The sequence below is a fragment of the Vulpes vulpes genome, chromosome 6, assembly GCF_048418805.1.
Source record: "Vulpes vulpes isolate BD-2025 chromosome 6, VulVul3, whole genome shotgun sequence".
NCBI classification, from domain to species: domain Eukaryota; kingdom Metazoa; phylum Chordata; class Mammalia; order Carnivora; family Canidae; genus Vulpes; species Vulpes vulpes.
In genome coordinates this window covers 113,626,343-113,649,486 of record NC_132785.1, presented here as the reverse complement: position 1 = coordinate 113,649,486, position 23,144 = coordinate 113,626,343, and the positions used below count along the sequence as shown (strand labels likewise).

At 35.2% G+C, this 23,144-nt stretch overlaps 1 protein-coding gene across 11 annotated transcripts in view; it reads left to right on the top strand.

Annotated features, from left to right (window-relative positions):
* CEP128 (centrosomal protein 128) overlaps positions 1 to 23,144 on the top strand; it is a 489,572-nt gene that overhangs the window by 212,003 nt on the left and 254,425 nt on the right. For all 11 annotated transcript variants that reach the window (XM_072762163.1, XM_072762162.1, XM_072762169.1 and 8 more), the window contains one exon: positions 19,798 to 20,148. In XM_072762163.1, coding sequence (XP_072618264.1) covers positions 19,798 to 20,148 — 351 coding nt within the window. The remainder of the gene's footprint in view (positions 1 to 19,797; positions 20,149 to 23,144) is intronic.

Here is a 23,144-nt window from a genome sequence, read left to right as displayed (position 1 = left end):
TTCCTTGGTGTTGGTAGTGATCTCTCCTTTCTCATTCATGATTTTATTAATTTGAGTCTTCTCTCTCTTCTTTTTAATAAGGTTGGCTAATGGTTTATCTATCTTATTAATTCTTTCAAAGAACCAACTCCTGGTTCTGTTGATCTGTTCCACAGTTCTTTTGGTCTCGATATCATTGAGTTCTGTTCAAATTTTAATTAACTGTCTTCTTCTGCTGGGGGTGGGGTCTATTTGTTGCTTTTTCTCTAGTTCCTTCATGTGTAAGGTGAGCTTTTGAATTTGAGATCTTTCCAGTTTTTGAATGGATGCTTGTATTGCGATGTATTTCCCCCTCAGGACTGCTTTTGCTGCATCCCAAAGATTTTGAACGGTTGTATCTTCATTCTCATTAGTTTCCATGAATCTTTTTAATTCTTCCTTAATTTCCTGGTTGACCTTTTCATCTTTTAGCAGGATGATCCTTAACCTCCACGTGTTTGTGGTCCTTCCATACTTCTTGTCGTGATTAAGTTCTAATTTCAAGGCATTATGGTCTGAGAATATACAGGGGACTATCCCGATCTTTTGGTATCGGTTCAGACCCGATTTGTGACCCAGTATGTGGTCTATTCTGGAGAAAGTTCCATGTGCACTTGAGAAGAATGTGTATTCAGTTGAGCTTGGATGTAAAGTTCTGTAGATATCTGTGAAATCCATCTGGTCCAGTGTATCATTTAAAGCTTTCGTTTCTTTGGAGATGTTGTGCTTAGAAGACCTATCCAGGGTAGAAAGAGCTAGATTGAAGTCACCAAGTATAAGTGTATTATTATCAAGGTATTTCTTCAGTTTGGTTATTAATTGGTTTAAATATTTGGCAGTTCCCACATTCGGGGCATATATATTGAGGATTGTTAAGTCCTCTTGTTGGATAGATCCTTTGAGTATGAGATAGTGTCCCTCTTCATCTCTCACTATAGTCTTTGGGGTAAATTTTAATTTATCTGATATAAGGATGGCAACCCCTGCTTTCTTTTGAGGACCATTTGAATGGTAAATGGTTCTCCAACCTCTTATTTTCAGGTTGTAGGTGTCCTTCTGTCTAAAATGAGTCTCTTGTAGACAGCAAATAGATGGGTCCTGCTTTTTTATCCAGTCTGAAACCCTGCGCCTTTTGATGGGGTCATTAAGCCCGTTCACGTTCAGAGTTACTACTGATAGATATGAGTTTAGTGTCATCATATCTATTCAGTCCTTGTTTTTGTGGATTGTTCCACTGAACTTCTTCTTAAAGGGGAATTTTAAGAGTCCCCCTTAAAATTTCTTGCAGAGCTGGTTTGGAGGTTACATATTCTTTCAGTTGCTGTCTGTCTTGGAAGCTCTTTATCTCTCCTTCCATTTTGAATGAAAGCCTTGCTGGATAAAGTATTCTTGGTTGCATGTTCTTTTCATTTAGGACCCTGAATATATCCTGCCAGCCCTTTCTGGCCTGCCAGGTCTCTGTGGAGAAGTCTGCTGTTACCCTAATATTCCTCCCCATAAAAGTCAGGGACTTTTTTTCTCTTGCTGCTTTAAGGATTTTCTCCTTATCTTTGGAATTTGCAAGCTTCACTATTAAATGGCAATTTTGATTAAAGAACAGTTTCTGCCTTTGTTAATGGTAGGTTAGCTTGTTGCAGACCAAACTTCCTACTGAAAAAAACTAGAAAAACTGGGTAAGACCCGTGTTTTTAAAAATTGTTTGAAGCTATCAGAGAGCTATCTGGGTATAATAACAGGAGGAGTCATGTATTCTGTTGAGGAGTGGAGTGCAGAGCTTTAGGTCTGACACTTGGCACCACCTTTACCCTGAGAAGTGTTAATCACAAACTGAGCTTACAATAGAGCTTAGGTCCTTTAAGGAGAAGGGCCCTGCTCAACAGCCACACTTCCAGTTGGGATACCCAAAGAGCTAAACCCTAGGAGTCTGGGTAAGCTGGAAATGTACTAACAGTCATGAAGACTAACATAACTTTGAATCTCCTTGTGACATTATCTGTCCCTATGCTGACTGCCCATCTAAACAGAAGTACATCTTTTGAGGAGGAAGGTATTATCAACCAGAGCCCTCATATTATTTCTATAATTTGTCATACAGTGCTTAGCATTTGATCAAAACTTAGCAATCATATCAAGAAAAAAACTACTAGAAAACAAGATATTAGCAAGAAATAGGATAGGCATAGAGACTGTTCTGATAGTGGAGTTGACAGAAATGAAATTTAAGCCATTGGTTATTAATAGGTTAAGAAATTAGATCATATGATAGTTAATTCTAGCAAGAATAGAACATTATAAAAAGAATAGAAATCTGAGAACCAAAATATATAGTAACTGAAATTAAGAGCTGGATAGGTAGGTAGTGTTTAACCAAAAATTAGATACATTTTGTTTTATTCCTCTGAAAAATTTTATCAGGCTTCCATCTCTCTTCTATATATTCTTAAGTTATATAATTTATGGTTTAGTTTATGGTTTTATTATCTGGTTTTTCTACTAATTGGCAAAAAACCCCCCCTCAATTTATTCAGTCTTTGATTCAATAAATTTTGATTAAGAGTCTATTATGTCTTGAGTGTGGTGCTAGAATCTGGGGGTACACAAATGAGATAACATTCATTGCCCTCAGGGAAGTCACAATCATTAAACTCACATTTGGCACTGGAGTTTCACTTCACTAGAAAAGCCAGGCACCCTTCAACTGGTTGGGCAGAATCATAGTGAGACTTAAAATGGGGAGCAAGTGTATGGGGGGTCTGAACTGTAGGAAGTGGGCATGAGGAGCATCCATCCAGTACCAAGATGGCCTCTGTCCTCCAAGACAGAGCCATAAATGTAAAAGCAAAGAATCATCAGAAGACAAAAAATAGCAGAAATATCTTCAATAGGAATTGGTATTTGGTGATTGAAAATCTGAACAAAGGTTTTATAATTTTACAAGCTTACTATATATCACATTGCCCAATTATATTTGTTCTTTCTAGGTTACAAGAAATTGGGACACACTCAAATGGGGGTTTAATAGGGAAGCACGAAACTATCTTGACAGCTGCCCTGCTGGGCTTCATGGAGAAAACTAACTTTATACATGTTACCACACTGATGCTGTCATTGAGACTCTTTCGATTGCAAAGATAAGAAAACTTGAGCCATCGCTATGTTGGGTTCAGCATTAATTCATTGGTACACTCATTTGTGACTATGGTGATAGAGTCACCAGACTCTGCTGGCCCTCTTTTTTTTTTTTTTTTAATGCGTGGATTTGAATTGCTATTATAGTATCAGATGATTTCAACCTGAAAAACTTCCTCAAGAATGTCTTTATTCCAAAAAAAAAAAAAAGTCTTTATTCCGCCTCATTTAAAAAAGATAATTTTGCTGGGTATATAAGATTTTAGTTGACTTTCTTTCAGCACTTTGACTATACCATCCCACTGGTTTTTGTTCTTCCTTATTTCTCATGAAAAGTCAACTTCTGATCCTGTTGCATTCCTCATTCATGATGAGTCATTTTTCTCTTGTTGCTTTCCACATTTTCCCATTGTTTTTGCCTTTAGTATTAGACTGTGATATGTTTGGGTGAAGGTTCTTTGTATTTATCCTACTTTCACTTTATCAAATTTTTTGAATATATAGCTTAATGTTTTTCTTCACATTTGGGAACTTTAAGGCATTATTTTTTCTTAAATTTTTTTGTGTTTCTCTATTCCATCTGGTATTTCTATTGCATATATGTTAATATTCCATATTTCTTTGAGGCTTTAAGTTTTTGGATTTTAGGGGCAGCTGGGTGACTCAGGCGGTTAAGCATTCGACTCTTGATTTCGGCTCTGGTCATGGTCTCAGGGTTGTGAGGTGGAGTCCTGGGTAGTGCTCTATGCTCAGCAGAGAGTCTGTTTGAGATTCTCTTTCTCCCTCTCCTTCTGCCTCTCCCCCTTGCATGTGCATATGCACACACACTCTCTCAATAATAAATCTTTAAAAATAAGGTTTTGGATTTTTTAAAAATTATATTTATTTATTTTTTTGCCAGATCAAGTCTTTTGAGCCTTTCAAGTGAATTTTTCATTATACTTACTGGACTTGCCAATTTCAGAATTTTCATTTTAAAAAATAATTTCTGTCTTTTTACTACTGTTCTCTATGACATTATCACCATATACTTCTTTTAAAAAATGGTTTTCTAAAAAAAATGGTTTCCTTTAGCTCTTTGAACACACTTATAATAGCTTTCAAAAAAAATCTTTGTTAAGTTCAAAATCTGGTCCCCTCAAAGGTAGTTTTGATTATCTTTTTTTTTTTAATAGGTCACACTTAAAATTTCTTTTCATGTCGACTATTCTTTTGTTGAAATTGGACATTTTTTATAATGTATTTAGTCTGGATACTAACTTCCCACCTTCTGGGGTTTGCTGTTATTATTTGCTTTTAGATTAGTTTAGTGAATTGGTTGAAATAGTTCAGTGAAACTTTTTTTCTCTGCAGTGTGCAGTTTCTGATGTTACTTCTCAGAGGATGCAGCCTTGAATATGTGCCGAGTCTCCATGACCACCAGGGATGATTGTGGTTTTAGTTGGGCTTTGTTTGACTCTCTAGTCCTTTGATCTCCCCCTTATATGTCTGTCTAATCTGACTTGATATCCTACCTAGCTTTTATCCTATTAATTGCTAGCTGATTGCTTTTGCTTTTTTCTCTTTTCAGCCTTCCTTTCCCTTTCCCTCTCTCTTTTCTTTTCTTTTCTTTTCTTTTCTTTTCTTTTCTTTTCTTTTCTTTTCTTTTCTTTTCTTTTCTTTTCTTTCTTTTCTTTTCTTTTCCCTTTCCCTTTCCCTTTCCCTTTCTTTCTTTTCTTTTTTCTTTTCTTTTCTTTTCTTTTCTTTTCTTTTCTTTTCTTTTCTTTTCTTTTCTTTCTTCTCTTCTCTTCTCTTCTCTTCTCTTCTCTTCTCTTCTCTTTTCTTTTCTTTTTCTTTTCTTTTTTTTTTCTTTCATCTCTATCTATCTCTCAGTACCCTGGGATATAAATTCTACTACAGTCAGATTCCATTAAAGTTGGTTCTCTTTGCAGAGAATGGTGTTGCCAGTCTTTGGGAGCATTTTCTGATTCTAAGAGCACTCTTCTTAGCTGTCTTTGTTGTTTTCATCCTTAGATGTTTATTTCTTTATGTTCTGTTACAAATAAAGTCAGTCCCCTTAGAACTTCTGAGTTCTCTGTTTGTATCATTTCCCTCTTCCTCTCAATAGAACCTCTGCATCACTGTACTGGAACTGAGTTCAGGGACTTTAGGCTGCTTCTTTCTGGGGTGATACCTCAGCTCTTCAGGTGTGATTCTAAGTGGGATTGGTAGTCCCTGATCTACCTCAGCTGGCCCCTTTTGTGTGGAACTGGGCACCTGGCTGGCTCAGTCAGTAGAGCATATGATGCTTGATCTCAGGGTTGTGAGTTCAGGCTCCACGTTTGGCATAGAATTTACTTAAAAAAAAAAAAAAAGATTTCCAAAATAAGTCTTACTTGACTTACTGTGTACTTACTATGTACTTATTATGACTATACGATGACTAACAACATTGGGTAAACAGAGATTTCTTACTAGGACACCAAAGGCATGAATCATAAATGAAACTAATTATAAATCAGACTTGAACAAAGTAAAAAATTTCTGCCTTACACTTGGCTGCATTAGGAAAATGAAAAGAACAAGCCACATTGGGGGAAGATATTCATGGAACATATATGGAACAAAATATTGGTATCATGTTTATTATACCTATATATTTGGTTCATTATAGCAGTGCCATTTTTTTAATGCTTATAATGAGTGTAAGAGAAAATCATTAATGTCATAACAGATAAAGATAAAGCATTTATGAAAAGTTCAACATCCATTAATTAGGGAAGCTTTTAGTAAAAAGGAAGGGAAGGAAACTTTCTGATACTGAAGAGTATCTACTAAAAACCTATGGCACACTGTTCTTAATAGTGAAATACTGAGGGGAAATGAAGCAAACACTTCCCTTCTATTCAACGATGTAATAGGACTAAAAGAAAAGTATCTGGGTGGAAAGGAATTAGTAATGCTGTCTTTATTTCCAATTGATATTTTAAAAAAAACCACATAGACTCTACAGGTGAATTATTAACATTAACAAGTCAGGTATGTATTGTCAGCTAAGACAATGAGTAAAACCAAATATCACAATAAATAGACTTTGATCAGCTCTAAACTAAAAACAAGACACTGAATCATGGTCAGTCACATTGTTTCCACAAAAGTATTATCCTAAGTATTGATTTTTGAGAACAAATAGAATTTTTTTTACTCTTAGATAAAAAGTATGCAATTTTTTTTTTTTTTTAAAGAGATATATGTAATCAATATTAAGAACAAGAAAGGAGCTCTACCTATACATACCAAGGAGAAGAAAGATTATAAAGAATATCAGGTCATTATATTGATATGAATCAATGCTTGCTTTAGATTAACATTGTCTAGTAGCACTTTAAACAATGATGGAGATGTTTTATATGTGTGCTGTTCAGTATATTAGCCATATGTACTCTTAGGGCACCTGAATGAGGTCTGTGTGACTGAGTTTTTAATTTACTTAATTTAAACATAGGTGGAACTTAACAGATGGGAATGTGACTAGTTGGCATGAAATTGGGTTAGGAACCATGAATTCCTATTGGTATTGAATTCCCATTGGTATAGAAAGCACACTGATTTTACTTTGCCTACATATGACACGGCTGTATGGTGGGAAGGTGGTAGTCTTGGATTTTATTGAGAGCTGATTAAAGTAACATCCCTCATAGTTAGCCCTTCCTACAAAATCTACTGGAGTCAAGAAAAGGATTATTATTTTTATTTTTTTTTAAATTGTGGTAAAAAATACAAAACATAAAATTGTCATCTTAACCACTTTTAAACACACAATTCAGTGGTGTTAAATAAATTCACATTTATTGAATACATACATTCAATGTACAACCATTCTTCCTCATCCCCACTGAAACTCTGTATCTATTAAATAGTAACTCCGACTCCTCATCCTAACCACCCCTGCCCTCACAGTTTCTGGTAACCAGCATTATAACTATTACACTTTATGAGTTTGATCATTTTGCATACCTCATATAAGAGGAATCATACGGTATTTGTTCTTTTGTGTCTGGCTTATTTCGTTTAACATAATGTCCTCAGGTTTCATCTATATTGTAGCATATTGTAGGATTTCCTTCCTTTTTAAGATTGCTTCTACAATTTAGCTGTTGCAAATAATGCTGTTATAAACATGAGTGTATAAATCTCTTCGAGACGCTGCTTCCAGTTCTTTTGGATATATATTCAAAAGTAGAATTACTAGATCATGAGGTAATTCTGCATTTAATCTTTTGAAGAACCCCCATACTTTTTTCCACAGTGACTTACCATTTTACATGCCTCTCAGCAGTGCACAGGAGTTCCAGTTTCTCCACATCCTTATCAACCCTTGTTATTTTTTTGGGTTTTGTTGTTTTTTTGTTTTTAATAGTAGCCATCCTAATGGATTGAGGCAATATCTCAAGGGATCATTATTTTTGTTTGAGACAGTACTTATTTAAAAAAAAGAAAATAGGACTCTTTATCTCATTTAGCCTTCCTTAGCTTTGATTTCTCTCAAGAAATCAATATTGAGAAATGAAGAAAACTCAAGTGCAAAACTCAACTGAAAACTCTCAAGTGCAGTATTATTGTATCATGTAGGATAATGTGTCTGATCTGTTTCCAATAATCCATAATACTCTATGATAATGTAGAGCTATAATATTAAGTGTTAGACTACATCTAATTTCTCCTCTTCATTATATGTAATGTAATTAGAGATAAAATATTTCCTTAGTTTATGTACTTTATCTTGGTCCTCTCAGCTTCCTACCTCAATATTGGTAAGACAAAAGTTACGTCTTTTATTGATATCTGCTTTGTCCTCTTGCATTTCATAGCAGATGTATGATCAGAGGTCCTTCCACCTCTGATCAAAAGCAGTCCCAAATACCAATCTGCTTAAAGCAGAATGGTCTTATACTATCTATATTCAAATTTTCTTCCCCCAAAGTACCTATTTTAGTTAAATATCAGAGTTGCAGAGTTAAAATTATCAGTGTAATAAGAGTGTGAGAAGAACTAAGAAAACAGAAATGCACTTCAGATATGTGTGCCCAGGCCAGAATTTCCCCAGTGTGTTGCTGGGACCTCAGTATTAATTATATATCCCCTTGTGTTTTTAAGTTGAACACTCTGAAGAAATGTGCATTTAAAATGTTCTGTGTAGTGAACATCATGACTAATGAAACAGAAGTTAATATTTTATTTCTTCACAAAGAAATGAATGTATTTAATTAATTGAACATTATTTTCTGTACTTTGCTTGAGCTTAGTATCATGTTTCATTAAAAAGTACAAGGAAACTGTAGTTGTATGAAGCAGATACATTCTCATAGGATTTGTGGAGAAATAATTATTTTTAATCACTGAGAAAGACTGAGGAACCTGTTATTTGGGATTAATGTCCTTTTATGTGTGTCTGCTTCATTTGGCAAAAAGAAAATGATAATAGTATATGTAGCCAAATTAGAAGGATAGAAAAGACAGAAGGTTCTATTTGTAAAGGAAGAATTATTTGTGAAATGGTCACTGCATTGGCCCCTAATATTTTATGTAGTTGATCCTTAACTCATAAAAGGATTTGAATCAGTTATTAAATATTATTAATATGTATTTTGCTTGTTAAGAATAATTGACTCATAAATTTTAAGTATATATTCTACTTTCAACCAATCATGACTTCAGAAATTTTTAATAATATGATCCCAACAAGTGATGGCCTAAGTTAGCTGCCTGTAGCTGTATTTCAGGGCTACAATGCTTGTTTTGATTGGTTTGAGTTCTTTTATTCAGATATTTCCCTTAGTTCACCTGACTGTGGAAAATTGATTAGTTGTCCTCTCACTATCAGTTCATGGAACACCTAAATTATACTGAAATGAATGAGCTTATCAAGACATGCGAGAATATGTCAGGCTAATTTCCCAATAGAGGTGAGTGGGGCATGGCTTAATTGAGAATCTGAGAATTTGAGGTGAAATCCTATTAAATCTGTTCTTTTGTTTACATGGTAAAGGCAAAACTTTATAACATCAATTAAGGGTTAGTGTGCAAAATAGAACTGCTCTAGGTATTTTATGCAATAGTTGTTTGCATACATGCCTTGCCTAGGCTTCTAAGAAGGGAAAGCACAAAGGGGCATATTCACTACAGAACAAAATAAATTACATCTCTAAGACCTTGCTGGCCAGTAGCAAAAAGCCACATTAGCAAGTATATTGTCTCTACTCAGTTTCCACATTCTAATTCTCTCTATATTGAGTCTAATTTGCCCCCAAACCTAGCTCAAGGAAGTGCTTAACTTTCAGTTTTGTAGACTCTATGGGATAAGAGAGTATATAATAGAAGGAGGTGGAGATGGGGGCCAACTACTGTCGGTCAGGTCATAAACCAAGTGCCAGTAATCAGGTTTTCTTTTAGCTGAGAAACATGACCTTGCCTTATATTTTTCATAGCCCTTGAGCCTAGCCTTGTGCCCATGATTGGCACTCTGCAAATGCTGGTTGAATTCATGTTAATCCTAGTGTCACATTTACAAATACCTATCCATATATTGTAATGTTATATTCAATGTGTTGTTCATTCATTCGTTCTTTTTAAATTTATTTGAGAGAGAGAGCAAACATGGGGAGGGGAGGGGAGAGAGAGAGAGAAAGAGAGAGAGTCTTAAGAGACTCTGCACTGAGCACAGAGCCAGACATGAGGCTCCATCTCATGACCCTGAGATCTCAACCTGAGCAGAAACCAAGAGTCAGGCACTTAGACTACTGTGCTACCCAGGCACCCCTCAGTGTATAGTTTCTTTGATGATTTTTGTTTTTAAAGCTTCCTGTCCATTTTAGGTTACTTAACTAACCTAACTCTGGAAAAGAGTTTAATTTCAATAAATACAGAAAATATAAATAAAATTTTAATTTTTTTCCTATACTTGAATCAGTCCTCTTGTTCTCACTGAGATATTTGCATCTCATTTTGAATATCCCTGGTCAGTCTGTGTTTTCATCTTATGTCTGCTTTAAGGAAGTCATATTTTGGGCTGGAATTAGCCTTACCTTTGTTCACAGAGTCAGTATTAAGATAATTAGTTGAATTCTGTCTCAAACCGTGTTCTACTTGAGGCTTCTTACTTATTTTTTTTTTTTAAGATTTTATTTATTTATTCATGATAGTCTCAGAGAGAGAGAGAGAGAGTCAGAGACACAGGCAGAGGGAGAAGCAGGCTCCATGCAGGGAGCCCGACGTGGGACTCGATCCCAGGTCTCCAGGATCGCGCCCTGGGCCAAAGGCAGGCGCCAAACCGCTGTGCCACCCAGGGATCCCGGCTTCTTACTTATTAACTTTAATGTTACCATTTTTGTCTTTATGAAGAATTGAACTTTATATTTGCCTATACTTTAGATATCATTTTGTTTCAGTTTACCATTTTGATAATAGGCAGTTGCTGCTTTTCACTGTGCTGGGTTTCTAGAAACTGTATTGCAAAACAGATCAATCTTTTGTGGTTTCTGTGTTTTTATATGAGAAATCTTATAATTAGAATGATGTTTCCAACCAAGGAGACTTGGGAACCAAAACATTTGTGCTTAAAATGAACTTGTCATCAATGACAAGATATAAAAACTCTTAATCTTTATAATAGTTAAAATTTAAACTTGTTTTTTAATTTTCAATAAAGTGGGTATAATATAAACACATGATTTTACAGTATACATGTTTACCCTCCTGTACTAAAAAGTATGCTATGTGTGCATGTGTATAACTGTTGTGCTGTATATTTCATGTATCTAAAACTCAAAGGCTAGTAATTATAAAAATTAAAAGAAAAATTTATAGGTAATTTTTTGTCCAGAATTTAGAAGAGGCTTTTATCAAACTGTTTGGGAAAACAGAACAAATTGAACAAGTGGCTTTTTCTCTCCACTAATTTTTCATTAGTAAATAGAGCCTTTACAGATGACTGTATTTCCGTTTGGCTTGCCCCTAATTTGGGATAATTCTTTTTCAAACATTACAGAATCAAGTTGTTTTGAATTCTTACAAAAGACTTTTTGGGAGGTGTCTAGTTGATCAGATTCTCTTGTTAATATGTTCCTTCTTTCCCATTCTCCTCTCAAACCCATTTCCCATTTCCCTTGCCAACACCAATGTTATGAGCCCTTTCATCATGAAAGGCATGGAAGGGAAAAAAGGACAGGAGTGCCATGCACAATCTTGCCATAGTGGTGTTGGGTGTTGTTTGGGTTCTGACATTGACTGGCTGGCATGGGCATTTGTTTTCTCTTTAGCTGTGTTTCTACCTCTTTCTTTTTCTTGCCTTCTACCTTTTTTTGAGTTCTCTTTGTCTTTATTACTTTTACTAGCAAGTGCAAATTATCTTCTTTTTGTTCCCTTAGCCACCACTTAATGGTGTTAGCTTAGGGCTCTTTTCTTTTTGACAAAGAATCATTGTTAGAAAACATCATATAAAGATAAGGACAGATGAAGACACTGAAGAATGAAATGTAGGTATAGATTAGGAAGCATAAATTGGAGAGACAGAATTTGAAATACAGGAGAAAAAATTGCTCATATCTAACACTTTTATTAAAAATAATTGTTATGTGTCTATTTCCCTAACTACACTGTATGGTTCTCTGTAGCAGTAGAATGTAGAACTGTGCCATCTTATTCATCGTTGTGTCTCAGTAGCTTGGTTGCTCTGAGTGCAATGTTTATTGGATTGAATGGAAACATACCTGTATTTTATTCAAAAAGACTGACAAGTGGTTTCTTCTTTTTCCTAGTCTCCTGAATGCCATAGATGGCATTTGTATCTACTATAAGCCAACTCTATTGAATTTGATTGCTGAAATTGAATTCAGATGAGAAAAAAAAATTGGTTCTAAAAGTCCATTCCTGCTTTAAAAGGATGATCTTCAATTATTTTTAATGTTGCTATAATATTTTAATATCCTGGTGTTAGTATGATGTCCTTTGGCGATTAATCTTTCTCAGGCACATATCTGATCATATTATTCCCCTGCTAAGAAACTTTTGAAAGCTTAAACTGGAGTTCAGCATTCCCCTAGCCTGGTTTCTGACCTTACTTTTTAATCTCTTTTTAGCCCTCTTGAACTTTCACTCTTCATGAATAGCCCTGATGGCCCCATCTGTGGCTCTTACTCCTGCTACCCTTGCTCTTAAATGCCTGTCCTTTATCAGTGACCCAATCTTTTCTCTTCTTCACACTTGAGTTTGCCCATTGTCTCCTTATTTTATGGATCTTTCTTTATGATTTCTTGTTGATCAGAGTAGTTTCTCTTTAATTTACTAACTTAAATCCTGTTTCTACTAGCAAACAGTGATGTTACTTCGTTCCTGCTTGATCATATTTGTCCCAATTAGTGTTTCTCATATATTACTTTCCTCTGTGCCTAGCCAGTGTCTTGAACATAGAAGGGGATAACTAGTCTACCTCTGATTTTGTTTTAGCCAAGAAACTTTATTCTGTGATTTTTTTCCCCCTCTCATTTTTAAAAATGTTCCAGAAACACCTCTACCTCAGAGATTGTGTAATTCCTGCGTAGGATTTCCTCCTATCTCAGGAGATAACGTGGTAACTTATTTAATTATTTAAGAGATTTTTTTTTGGCTGGTATCCAAGTCAATAATACAGTGATATGAAATCAATATTTGTTTTTGTGTATTCACTATTAAATAAGAGTAGAGGAGAAATTGTATTATATTGTAATGATACCAGTGAGCAAATAATTATTGTTGTCACCTACACAGTAGTCTATTTATTGTCCTTTAATGGAAAGTGTTCCAATGTAGGCTTAGCATTTTTTTCATGAGTATGAGAAATAGGAAGAAGGCAGATTGAAAGATTCCCATATACTAGACAGAACTGGTTTCTTTATTTTGTAAATTTACTCCATTTTCCCCCTACCTAGTCCACTTTTTCCACTTTTGTAATTTTATGTTGGTAAATATTTTTTTGTAACCCACATATGTAAAATTATGATCTTAGACGTGCGAACAGTTAAAGCTAGAATTTATGGTGGTCCTATCCACAACTACTTTTTAAAAATAGAATATCTCTTTTTCATCTTCTGTTTTCATTTTGATGTCTTATTCATCTGCCTTATTCTTATGAGTAGGCTGTTTGTAGGTATAATTTGAATGCAATCACTGTAGCAATTAAAAAGGGAGACATTGGTAGCCAAAGCCAATCAGTTTTAAAAGCAGAGAGTTCTTTTCTGCTATCTTCTAAATGCATTGTTATAATGCATTCTTTCTTTTTTCTTTTTTCTTTTCTTTTTTTGCCATTTTACTACTGAGAAGAAAGGAGTTAACATAGTAGACAAGAGACCACTTCCTTAGCTCTGCTTCCAAAATAGGTCCTGTTTGACATCTGGGAACTTTAATGATAATCAAGTAAGAAACTTTCCTTAAATGATAAGATGTAGCTCATGGTGCCTAACCTTTTGTACAAAGAATGTGGTTTATGTTAAACACCTGCTTTGCTCCTCAGAGTCTGGAATTTTGGTACATATTAGGCAGATAGTAGCTCAGTGACTGGCTTCTAATTAAAACTTGGGGCACTTAGTGTCTATTGAGTTTTCCTGGTAGACAGTACTTTACACATGTTGTCAGAATTCACTGCTGAAAGAATTGAACAGATCCAGTGTGACTACAGGGAGAGGACTCCTGGAGCTTGTGCCTGGGTTCCTCTGGATTATATCCCATGTTCTCTTCCCTTTGCTGGTTTTGCCTTGTATCGTTTCACTCTCATAAATCTTTTTTTTTTTTTCACTCTCATAAATCTTAGCATGACTGTATGCTGAATCCAGTGAATCCTTCTAGTTATCAGCAAACCTGAGACCTTCAACACAATTCCTTATTAACTTATTTTTCCCACCTGAAGAAAGAGATAAAAGAGAAATCAAATGTGTAAGGTTTTATATTGAGTTGGAGCTTTTATAAACCTTTGGTAAGGTGCTGTGAAGGGGATCTGAACAGACCACCCCAAAAGTGTCACTTTGGCATTTATTGAGTTGAGGGCCCTTGAGAAACAGTAGATGTAGGAAGGGTACTCTGATCCCTCTTTTTCTACCTAAAGGAAGTCATAATATTTTCCATGAGGAAAGTGCCCTCCATCTACCAGGAAGAGAACATTTTTTTATCAGTGCAGATTGGGAGTTGATTCTAAAACAGACTTGTACAAACAAACCTAAAATCATCCTGATCTACAGTTAGTTTCCTCTATATATTTCCTATGTTAACTACCCACAGTTAACCCACAGTTAACTACCCCTTGAAGCTTATTAGATCCCTTTTCCTTTTTCATGTCAACTTTCCATAATTTCTCTGTCAAAAAGGCTTAGGAACTCTTGGCTCTAAATAGAACCCTTCTTTGGATCTTCATTTTTTCAACAAAGGCTCCTATGTAGAAGTAAAAATATTAAATACAATTTGTGTTCTTTTCTCCTGTTAATCTATTTTACGTTGGTTTAATTCTCAGGCCTGGCTATAGAACCTCAAAGGTTTTTCTCACATATAACTGGATGGAATTCTTGGGGAAAAAAGGACATTCTGTGTTTTTGGATGATTCCTGTCTTTGACAGTACTTATATAGTGAGAAATAAATAATAGACTTGATTAAGTGATATGATTTTTAACCACCCTGTTCAGGTAGCTGAGATAATTTCACACAGTTTAACTATAAAATGTTCTTTAGGATAGAAGAGGCTTCCAGGAATGGAATGATCATAGTAATAGAATTGAAAATCATCCTAATGGAATAAATACGAAAATTGCTTTTCATTTAGCATTTCATGTAGTACATAGGAAGATACTAATATTTAGAATACCTGCCTACCCTGAAAGCATTTATCTGTGGAATAATGATGTGTTTGTTTACCTGTGTGCTCTCCATAGGTGTGTGCTTATGTGAAGGGTTTTTATGCAGGTTCTGTAATATAATCTCTTGATAGATGGGGGAGAAGTGTTTATTACAGTTAGATTATTCTGATTGGTTATTTGTGGAAGATGGATTAAAGATAGTGTCAAAACAGTGACTGAATAGAACCTACCAAGGAGTGAATATAGGAAGGAATTCTATGACAGGTTTTACCTGAAGCATAATATAAATAGACTGATGGGAGCAAATCAGTAGCAACAGTTTCTAGACTCAGGACAGTTAGAGGCAGTATTCTTTGAGTTCAAATTCAAACCTACTTTCCCATCAATAGTAAGAACCACAGTTATTTACAATTAGAATATCCTTTTCTTTTCTTTTTTACGATTTTATTTATTTATTAATGAGAGACACAGAGAGAGAGGTAGAGACATAGGCAGTGGGAGAAGCAGGCTCCTCGAGGAGAGCCCGATGCGGGACTCGATCCTAGGGCCCTGGGATCACAACCTGAGCCAAAGGCAGATGCTCAACCGCTGAGCCACCCAGGCATCCCAGAACCACATCCTTTTCTGTTCATTTATACTTATATACCCAATTAATGCCATAGTATTTTCAAATATTCTTCTAAGCGAGTTATTGTGTGTAATATGTTAATATGAAAGTCTGTAATTTTTAAAATGTGAGAATAAAGAAATTTATGTGCGTAAACTCTGGGCTTACAGGTAAAGAAAGTGGTCCAGTTTCATTCCTTTGCATGTAGCTATGCAGTTTTTCCAATATCACTAAAGAGACTGTCTTTTCTTGTTGTATATTTCTGCCTCCTTTTTCATTGATTAATTGACCATAAAAGCATGGGTTTATTGCTGGACTCAATAATCTGTGCTGTTGATCTATGTACTTATTTCTGTGCCAGTATCATATGTTATGATTATTATAGTTTTGTAGTATATCTTGAAATCTGAGATTGTGATACTTCTAGCTTTGTTCTTTTTCAGATTGCTTTACTACTTGGGGTCTTTTGCAGTTCCATACACATTTTAGGATTATTTGTTCTAGTTCTGTGAAAATGCTTTTGGTATTTTGATAGGGGTTGCATTAAAACTGTAGATTGCTTTGGATAGTATGACATTTTAACAGCATTGATTCTTCCAGGTCATGAACATGGACTATCTTTCCATTTGTTTGTATCCTCTTCAATTTGTTTCATTAAGAAAAAATTATTAGTGTGATTTTTTTTTTAAAGATGGGAATGATAAAGAAGAATGATCCAATAGGAAAAGAGGTTCAGGGGCACCTGGGTGGCTCAGTGGTTGAGCATCTGCCTTTGGCTCTGGTGGTGATCCTGGAATCCTGGGATCTAGTCCTGCATCAAGACTCCCTGCAGGGAGCCTGCTTCTCCCTCTGCCTGTCTCTGCCTCTTTCTCTCATTTATTTATGAATAAATAAATAAAAATCTTTTTAAAAAGGGGGAAAAAAAGGAAGAGTGGTTCAATACAAGGAAGAGCGGACATAATTAATGTAGCAAAGCCCTTGATAGATGTGGAAGGAAATTACAAAGATAGGTAATTTGTCTAAGAAGGATCTCTTTTCTTTAGAGGCTAGAGATGGGGATAAACTAACCATTGTTAAGTTTCAGAATGGTACATTAAGGAAATTTGGAGGATGTCCTGCCTAAAAGGTTTAATTTTATTTCTTGAGAAGGAGCTATGTTACATACTAGAAGTGAGTGAAAAGATGGTAGGTCCAAGACAGGACATTTTGGAAGGGCCACTGTGTGGACTGGGAAGAGGCATGCAATAGAATTTCTGGGTACTGAGGAGTTGCCTCTTCATGTGCCATCACATCAACTGATACCCCTCTGTGATTTTCCTTAGAAGATTTAGTAACCTGATAAAGGAAACAGGAAGTTTGTTAATTCCCCCAGAGCTGGTGTTTTTTTGACATTTAAGTTCAGTTGTCTTTTTTTTTTTTTTAAGATTTTATTTATTTATTCATGAGACACACACAAAGAGAGAGAGAGAGAGAGAGAGAGAGAGAGAGAGAGAGAGAGAGGCAGAGACACAGGCAGAGGGAGAAGCAGGTTCCATGGAAGGAGCCCAACATGGGACTCAATCCCCGGTCTCCAGGATCACGCCCTGGGCTGAAGGCGGTGCTAAATCACTGAGCCACGCGGGCTGCCCTAAGTTCAGTTTTAAAAAGGAGTTTGAGATATGAACAAGAAAGTGGTTAAAGTGAAAATTAAGGAAGTTAGGTTAAAGAACTTGGATTTAAAGCCAGCAAAAGAAATGTCAAGGCGTGGTCATCTTCCTGACAATGAAGAGCAGATGTATCAGAAGGAAAGGACTGAGGGAACCAGGAAAATTGGTAGATAAAGCAAAAGTCCTGAGGAGTGGGGAGGAGTGAGAGGAGGGATTAGTGGAGGAAGGGAGTACTGGGACATAACTCTTGCTTCAGAGGTGGCAGTTCTGGAAAAAGCCACTAAGATAGGTCTTTGGTAGTAGATCACAGAGAGGCATGGAGTTAGGGTCATTTGAGAGTCTGGCCGCTTAGCAAAAAGTTGAAAACATGGGCTCTGAAGCCAGACAGTCTGGGTCTGAATCCATTCCCTCACATATTAGATATGTGATCTTGGGCAAGTGCCGAGAGTTGGTTACACATCACTAAAATCAAGATAGTAATATTGGGATCGAATGAGGTCATTCCTATAAAGCATTTGCTCAATCCTTTGCACAACTCAAGTGCTCAATAAACCTCAGTAGTAGTAATAATTATTATTGCTAGCTCCTTCTCATTTAGATCTCAGCTCATATGTCATCTCCCAAGAGAGATCTTCCCCAGCTGCACTGTAGAATACAGGCCCCTTCAGGTAACTGTCCATCGTTTTAGCATCTAACATTATCTGCTGTTGTAATCTAGCTGGTATCATGAATATCTCCCCAATATATGTTATTTACTTTTTTGGTTCAAAGCTGTGCCCTGTTAACTGTTCTGTAAGCTATGTGTCTAACACATAAGAAGGGTACCCACTCTCCAAGTGTTTGTTGAGAAAAAAAAAATATTGGTATCTCTCTGCTGATAGAGAAATCACATGAATACTACTAATTAATAAAGTTGATTTCTAGTTTTGTGGTAAAACTTTGATAAGGGCAAACTGGTAAACCACTACTGCTATGGTTTTCTGATTTCATTTTAGAATTTTCCATACAAACAAGTGCACAGTTCTCAATTTACTGTTTTGTTTGGGTAGATAAAGGAGTGACTCATCTCTTCCAGGCTGCATTGAATTTAGCAAACTGAGCAAATGCAAACCTGTTGCTCTGAAAATCTTGTTTTCAAGGCATTATTATTATTAATTATTATTATTATTATTTATACATAATTTTTTTTTTTTTGCCATAATGTCAAACCATGATCATGAAAGAAATTGTATTTAACTTTGAGTCACGATGCAGGGATAATGGAACCTGGAACTGGGCTTTCTGCTGTGAGGGTCAGCAGAAGTTGGTAAATGTTTTCAGTTTTCATTTGCAAGAGCCTTACAATATAGATGATATTTATTGTTTGTCCAGCTCCAGTATCATCTCAGTGTCCTGACATGGCCTCTTCATGTTACCTTTGCCCCTCAAGTATTTGGAAAGTAAGGCTTAGGAAGGGCAGCTTATGGAATCCATTATTTCTGAATTTGTTACTCCCTTCCAAAGCTCTACAATGGTGGCTTAATGTTAATGATCCCATCATTCTTTTATTCATATGAAATGTTATCTAAAAGCAGTGTCCTCATTTTTGAAGTTAAAATTAGATCTTTACCAGTTCTTCTCAAATTAAAGTAAGTATGAATCATGATGATTTAGTGCAATTTCCAAATGTATTGTTGACTCATTCTGGGAAACTAGATTTTAAGTGTTCAAGTTTGATTTTCTTAATTATACTATATTCCAAATAAATTTAAGTTTGTTTAAAAATCTATCCTACACTGATTCATATAAGCTTGAGCTAAATTCATCAACTTGTAACATTAGATTTAGCTGGAAATAACCTATCTATAAACTCTTTATTGAGAGATTTAGCTGGAAATAACCTATCTATAAACTCTTTATTGAGAGTCTTTTAAAAAAATTTAAAATCAATTAGCTGATGTATAGTATATCATTAGTTTCAGATGCAGTGTTCAGTAATTCATCAGTTGTGTGTAACACCCAGTGCTCATCACATCACGTGCTGAGTCTTTTAAATGGACTTTCAAATATAATATTATCTATACTAATGTTTCTATCATCAATGTGCATTTTTATTAGATATTTTTATTTTATTGTCACAAAGTTTTATGTGCTGCCAGAAAGTGAAATATCACGTATCACTACTGTGATAACCTGACACTTTTAAAAGCATTGACCTTTTTTTCAGTTAGACAAAGCACTACATTTTTACTAAAGTAATGCATATTGTTTTTCTCATCAAAAGGCCTTCTATTTTGGTGACAGTCAATTGGAAAATACATATTTTCCCTTTTTGGAAAGTGAAGTTGCCTAAAAATGAGAAACTATTCTATAAAAAATTATTACCAGCTAATGTGCTTATAAAATATCCAGAAAGAGACTCATTTTCTAGACTGACTGGTAAGGGAATTTGGTGCAGATGATTCCCATTTTGGTGACATTAGAGATTCTTGTTTAACACTATGTTAGGCATCCAGTTTTGACAAGAACGTGTTCCTAATATTTCTCATGCTTTATTCCCAGAATTTAACACAGCAATTGGAACAGAAGGAAAAGCAACAACTACAGATGTTGGATCAACTTAAAGAGATCCAGAATCACTTTGAGACTTGTGAGGCCAAACATAAGCGTGCTGACCTTCAGATCTCAGAGCTGACTCACCATGCTGAGGATGCAACCAAGCAGGCCGAGCAGTACCTTCTAGAGTTCCAACAGTCAGAGGCTCTGAGACAGGAAGCAGAGAAGAAGAGAGAAGGGCTGAAACTGAAAGCTCAGGAGTCCATCAGGCAGTGGAAGCTTAAGCATAAGAAGTTAGAGCGAGCATTGGAGAAACAATCTGAAACTCTTGATCAACTGACAGACAAGAATAATCAGGTATAAAAAGGCAAATTCCTAAGGAATGATTTTTGCTGTGACCAACCATTCATTTATTCTTCCTTTGAATAAACACTTGAGTGCCAAGCTGTGCATGTAACCTATCATGATGTCCTTGATAGAAGAGTCTTTCTGTCTTGGCTATTTCAAGGTAAAAGTAACTTAGTTTTTTATCTTTTAAGTTTTTTTTTTTAATAGTTTAACATTCTGTGAGGTTTTAGAGTTGGCCCTTAAAAGAGATTCACCCTGTCCCTCAGTTTAGCTTTTAGTTCCCTAAGTTGAAATTGTTCTTTAATGTTCAAATGGAAAAAAATTTAAAAAAAAAGGAAAAAAAATCACGAAGCCTTCTATAATATCACCTGACTTTTCCCCAGTACATGTATCTTAAAATCTCATTTTTTTAGTATATTTCAACTTAAGTATTGGTTGGAAAAGGAGCATTTAAAAATGTGGTAGTTATTACTGGACCATTTTCTGGCAGCAACTGTAATGGGTTTAGTTACATGAGTGATGTTCACAGTCTCACTGACTGAGCAGTATTACCAGGTCACAAGGCTCTTAAGACTCTGCTTTTTATGCCTTTTTGATCGCAACAAGAAGCGTTTTACTGATCCACGTATGCATTTCACATCATCTTTTCTCTTGTATAATCAGTTACTTTAAATGGATTTTATGCTCCTGTGTTGATTCTCAACTGTATCTTTGGGTTGAATTAAACTTAGACGCTTATAAGATAATAAGTAGAAAAGTCAACTTTGATTTTTATCCATGTTTAGTCTTAGTGTATCATTTCTGCTTTGTCATTTGTCACTTGTCAAGAATTCTGAACATCCAGAAGAATAATTACTTGGATAACTTGACTTTCTTTCCAAAGAAGACAAGATGTAGGGCAATTATATTTATAAAATCAATTGTTAGCACCTAAGAGTGACAGATGCTTATTTCAGATGAGCTGTCATGGAAAAGATGCTTTCCCATTTACATATGAATTTCATGGATATATGGAAGATTGAATAAATGATCACCTTGCACTCATTGTGGAGTGCTTTGCAGTTTAACTCATCTGACACATACCGGTGACTCGTTGCCCTGAGGTACAGGAGTTGTAAAGCTTTCAGACTTGAATCTGAACTGATCTGATCCCAGCAAATTGCTCTACCTTGATTATTCTGTTGTCAGCCTGGTCTGGCCACTGGTTCAGTGAGCATGACTGTAGGGGAGGTAGCTAGAAAGAAGGGGGGTGAGAGTGATTGAAAATCATCTGTGGATTTTACTTAATTAGAGGAAATTTAGAAGGGACCATGTCATCAGACTGTTTCCTAATCCACGGTGCGGAGTTTTCTAGATGGAGTTTTTTTACAATATTCAAAACTGTTAAACAATTATTTCCCAGAATGCTTCTGATGTAATTATTTTTATCACTTAGCATTGCTAATGATAAGCAAAGAAGTAGTTTTAAAGTGATTGCCACAGTTAGGATAGTATCACAATTATCACAGCAGGCATTGTAATTTCCACTTTAAAAGCCTTAAAAATGAATGCAGCTTGTTGCAGTTAGAGTAGCGGTTAATCAAGGAAGAAGGGTAACAGCTATTTCACTGCACATGCCAAGTGTCCAGTAAATCTGTGATGTGGAAATACGTTGTAAATAATTTCGGAAAAAACCATCCATATATTTATTGTCTTACTGAATAATATCTCTAAGGAGTATTTAATTCTTAAAAAAATCACAAAGCCTCCCTAAGGCATTAGGAATACAGTCCACTCCTTTTTTGTTTTGTTTTTGTTTTTGTTTTTCATTTTTTTGGACTAATTATTTTCAAACAATGACTCTAGGGTATATTTGGAAGTATATATTAAAAAATATTAAATTACAATTAAAACCCATTATGTCATACAGAGAAAATTGTTTAGTAAGTAGCCTTGTTGAGCCATTTTCTATACTGAAATGATACAGTTTTTGTGTTTTCTAAGTACTTCAATGACTTCTTCCATTTCTCTTTTTCCAGCATAATTTATTTTCTGCTTTAAGATTTGCCACTTAAAAATGTAGCAGAAGCCTGAAGAGTTTTATTCTCTTAAAAGTTGCTCTGATTTATTTATTTTTCCTATTTTTCTACATTTTTGGAAGTTTGGTGAGATTATTAGATATATATTTTATTACAAAACTACTTTGTTATCAAATGATATAGAATATCAAACAAATAGCATACCATTGCAGAAAAAAAAACAGAAATATCAGATTGTATACTTTCCTTGAAAGAAAATGGTGTGAATGTTTATATCAGGGAATCATGATATGATGGTCATTAGGAGTATGTAGATAAAAAAATCTAATCATCAATTATGATATTTTTGTCTTTTTTTCTATTTTTTCTATTTTTGTCTTTGTCTTTTAAAGTGCTGAAGTTATTGATTCTGATACCTGCTTTGCAAATGATAAAGGAAAAAATTTTGAACTTGGATCCTATCACAACGTATGCTTTTCTGAATATCTCCAAATTCATAGATATATATTTTATTTTTATTTAAGATTTTATTTATTCATAGAGAGAGAGAGAGAGAGAGAGGCAGAGACACAGGCAGAGGGAGAAGCAGGCTCCACGCAGGGAGCCCGACACAGGACTCGATTCCGGGTCTCCAGAATCACGCCCAGGGCTGAAGGCAGTGCTAAACCGCTAAGGCACCCAGGGCTGCCCAAGATACATATTTTAATATGGATAATGAGAATGCTGCTTAGGTTACTTGTTTTTCTTGCTGAGTTAGCAAAATAATTGTTTTGCCTCTGTATTGAGCTTTCACTTGATAACATTTGATTTCAAGAATCTTAAATTGCCATATTTTCCTTTTTTATATTGCCTTCATGCTGAGGAAGAGAAGAGTATATGTAATATATACTGTCTTTTAAAAGCTGAATTTTTTTGATTTAAAGATTGTAAAGTAAGAAGGATCACTGCTGAAGTACATTTTAAATGTATATACGGTTCTATGATATG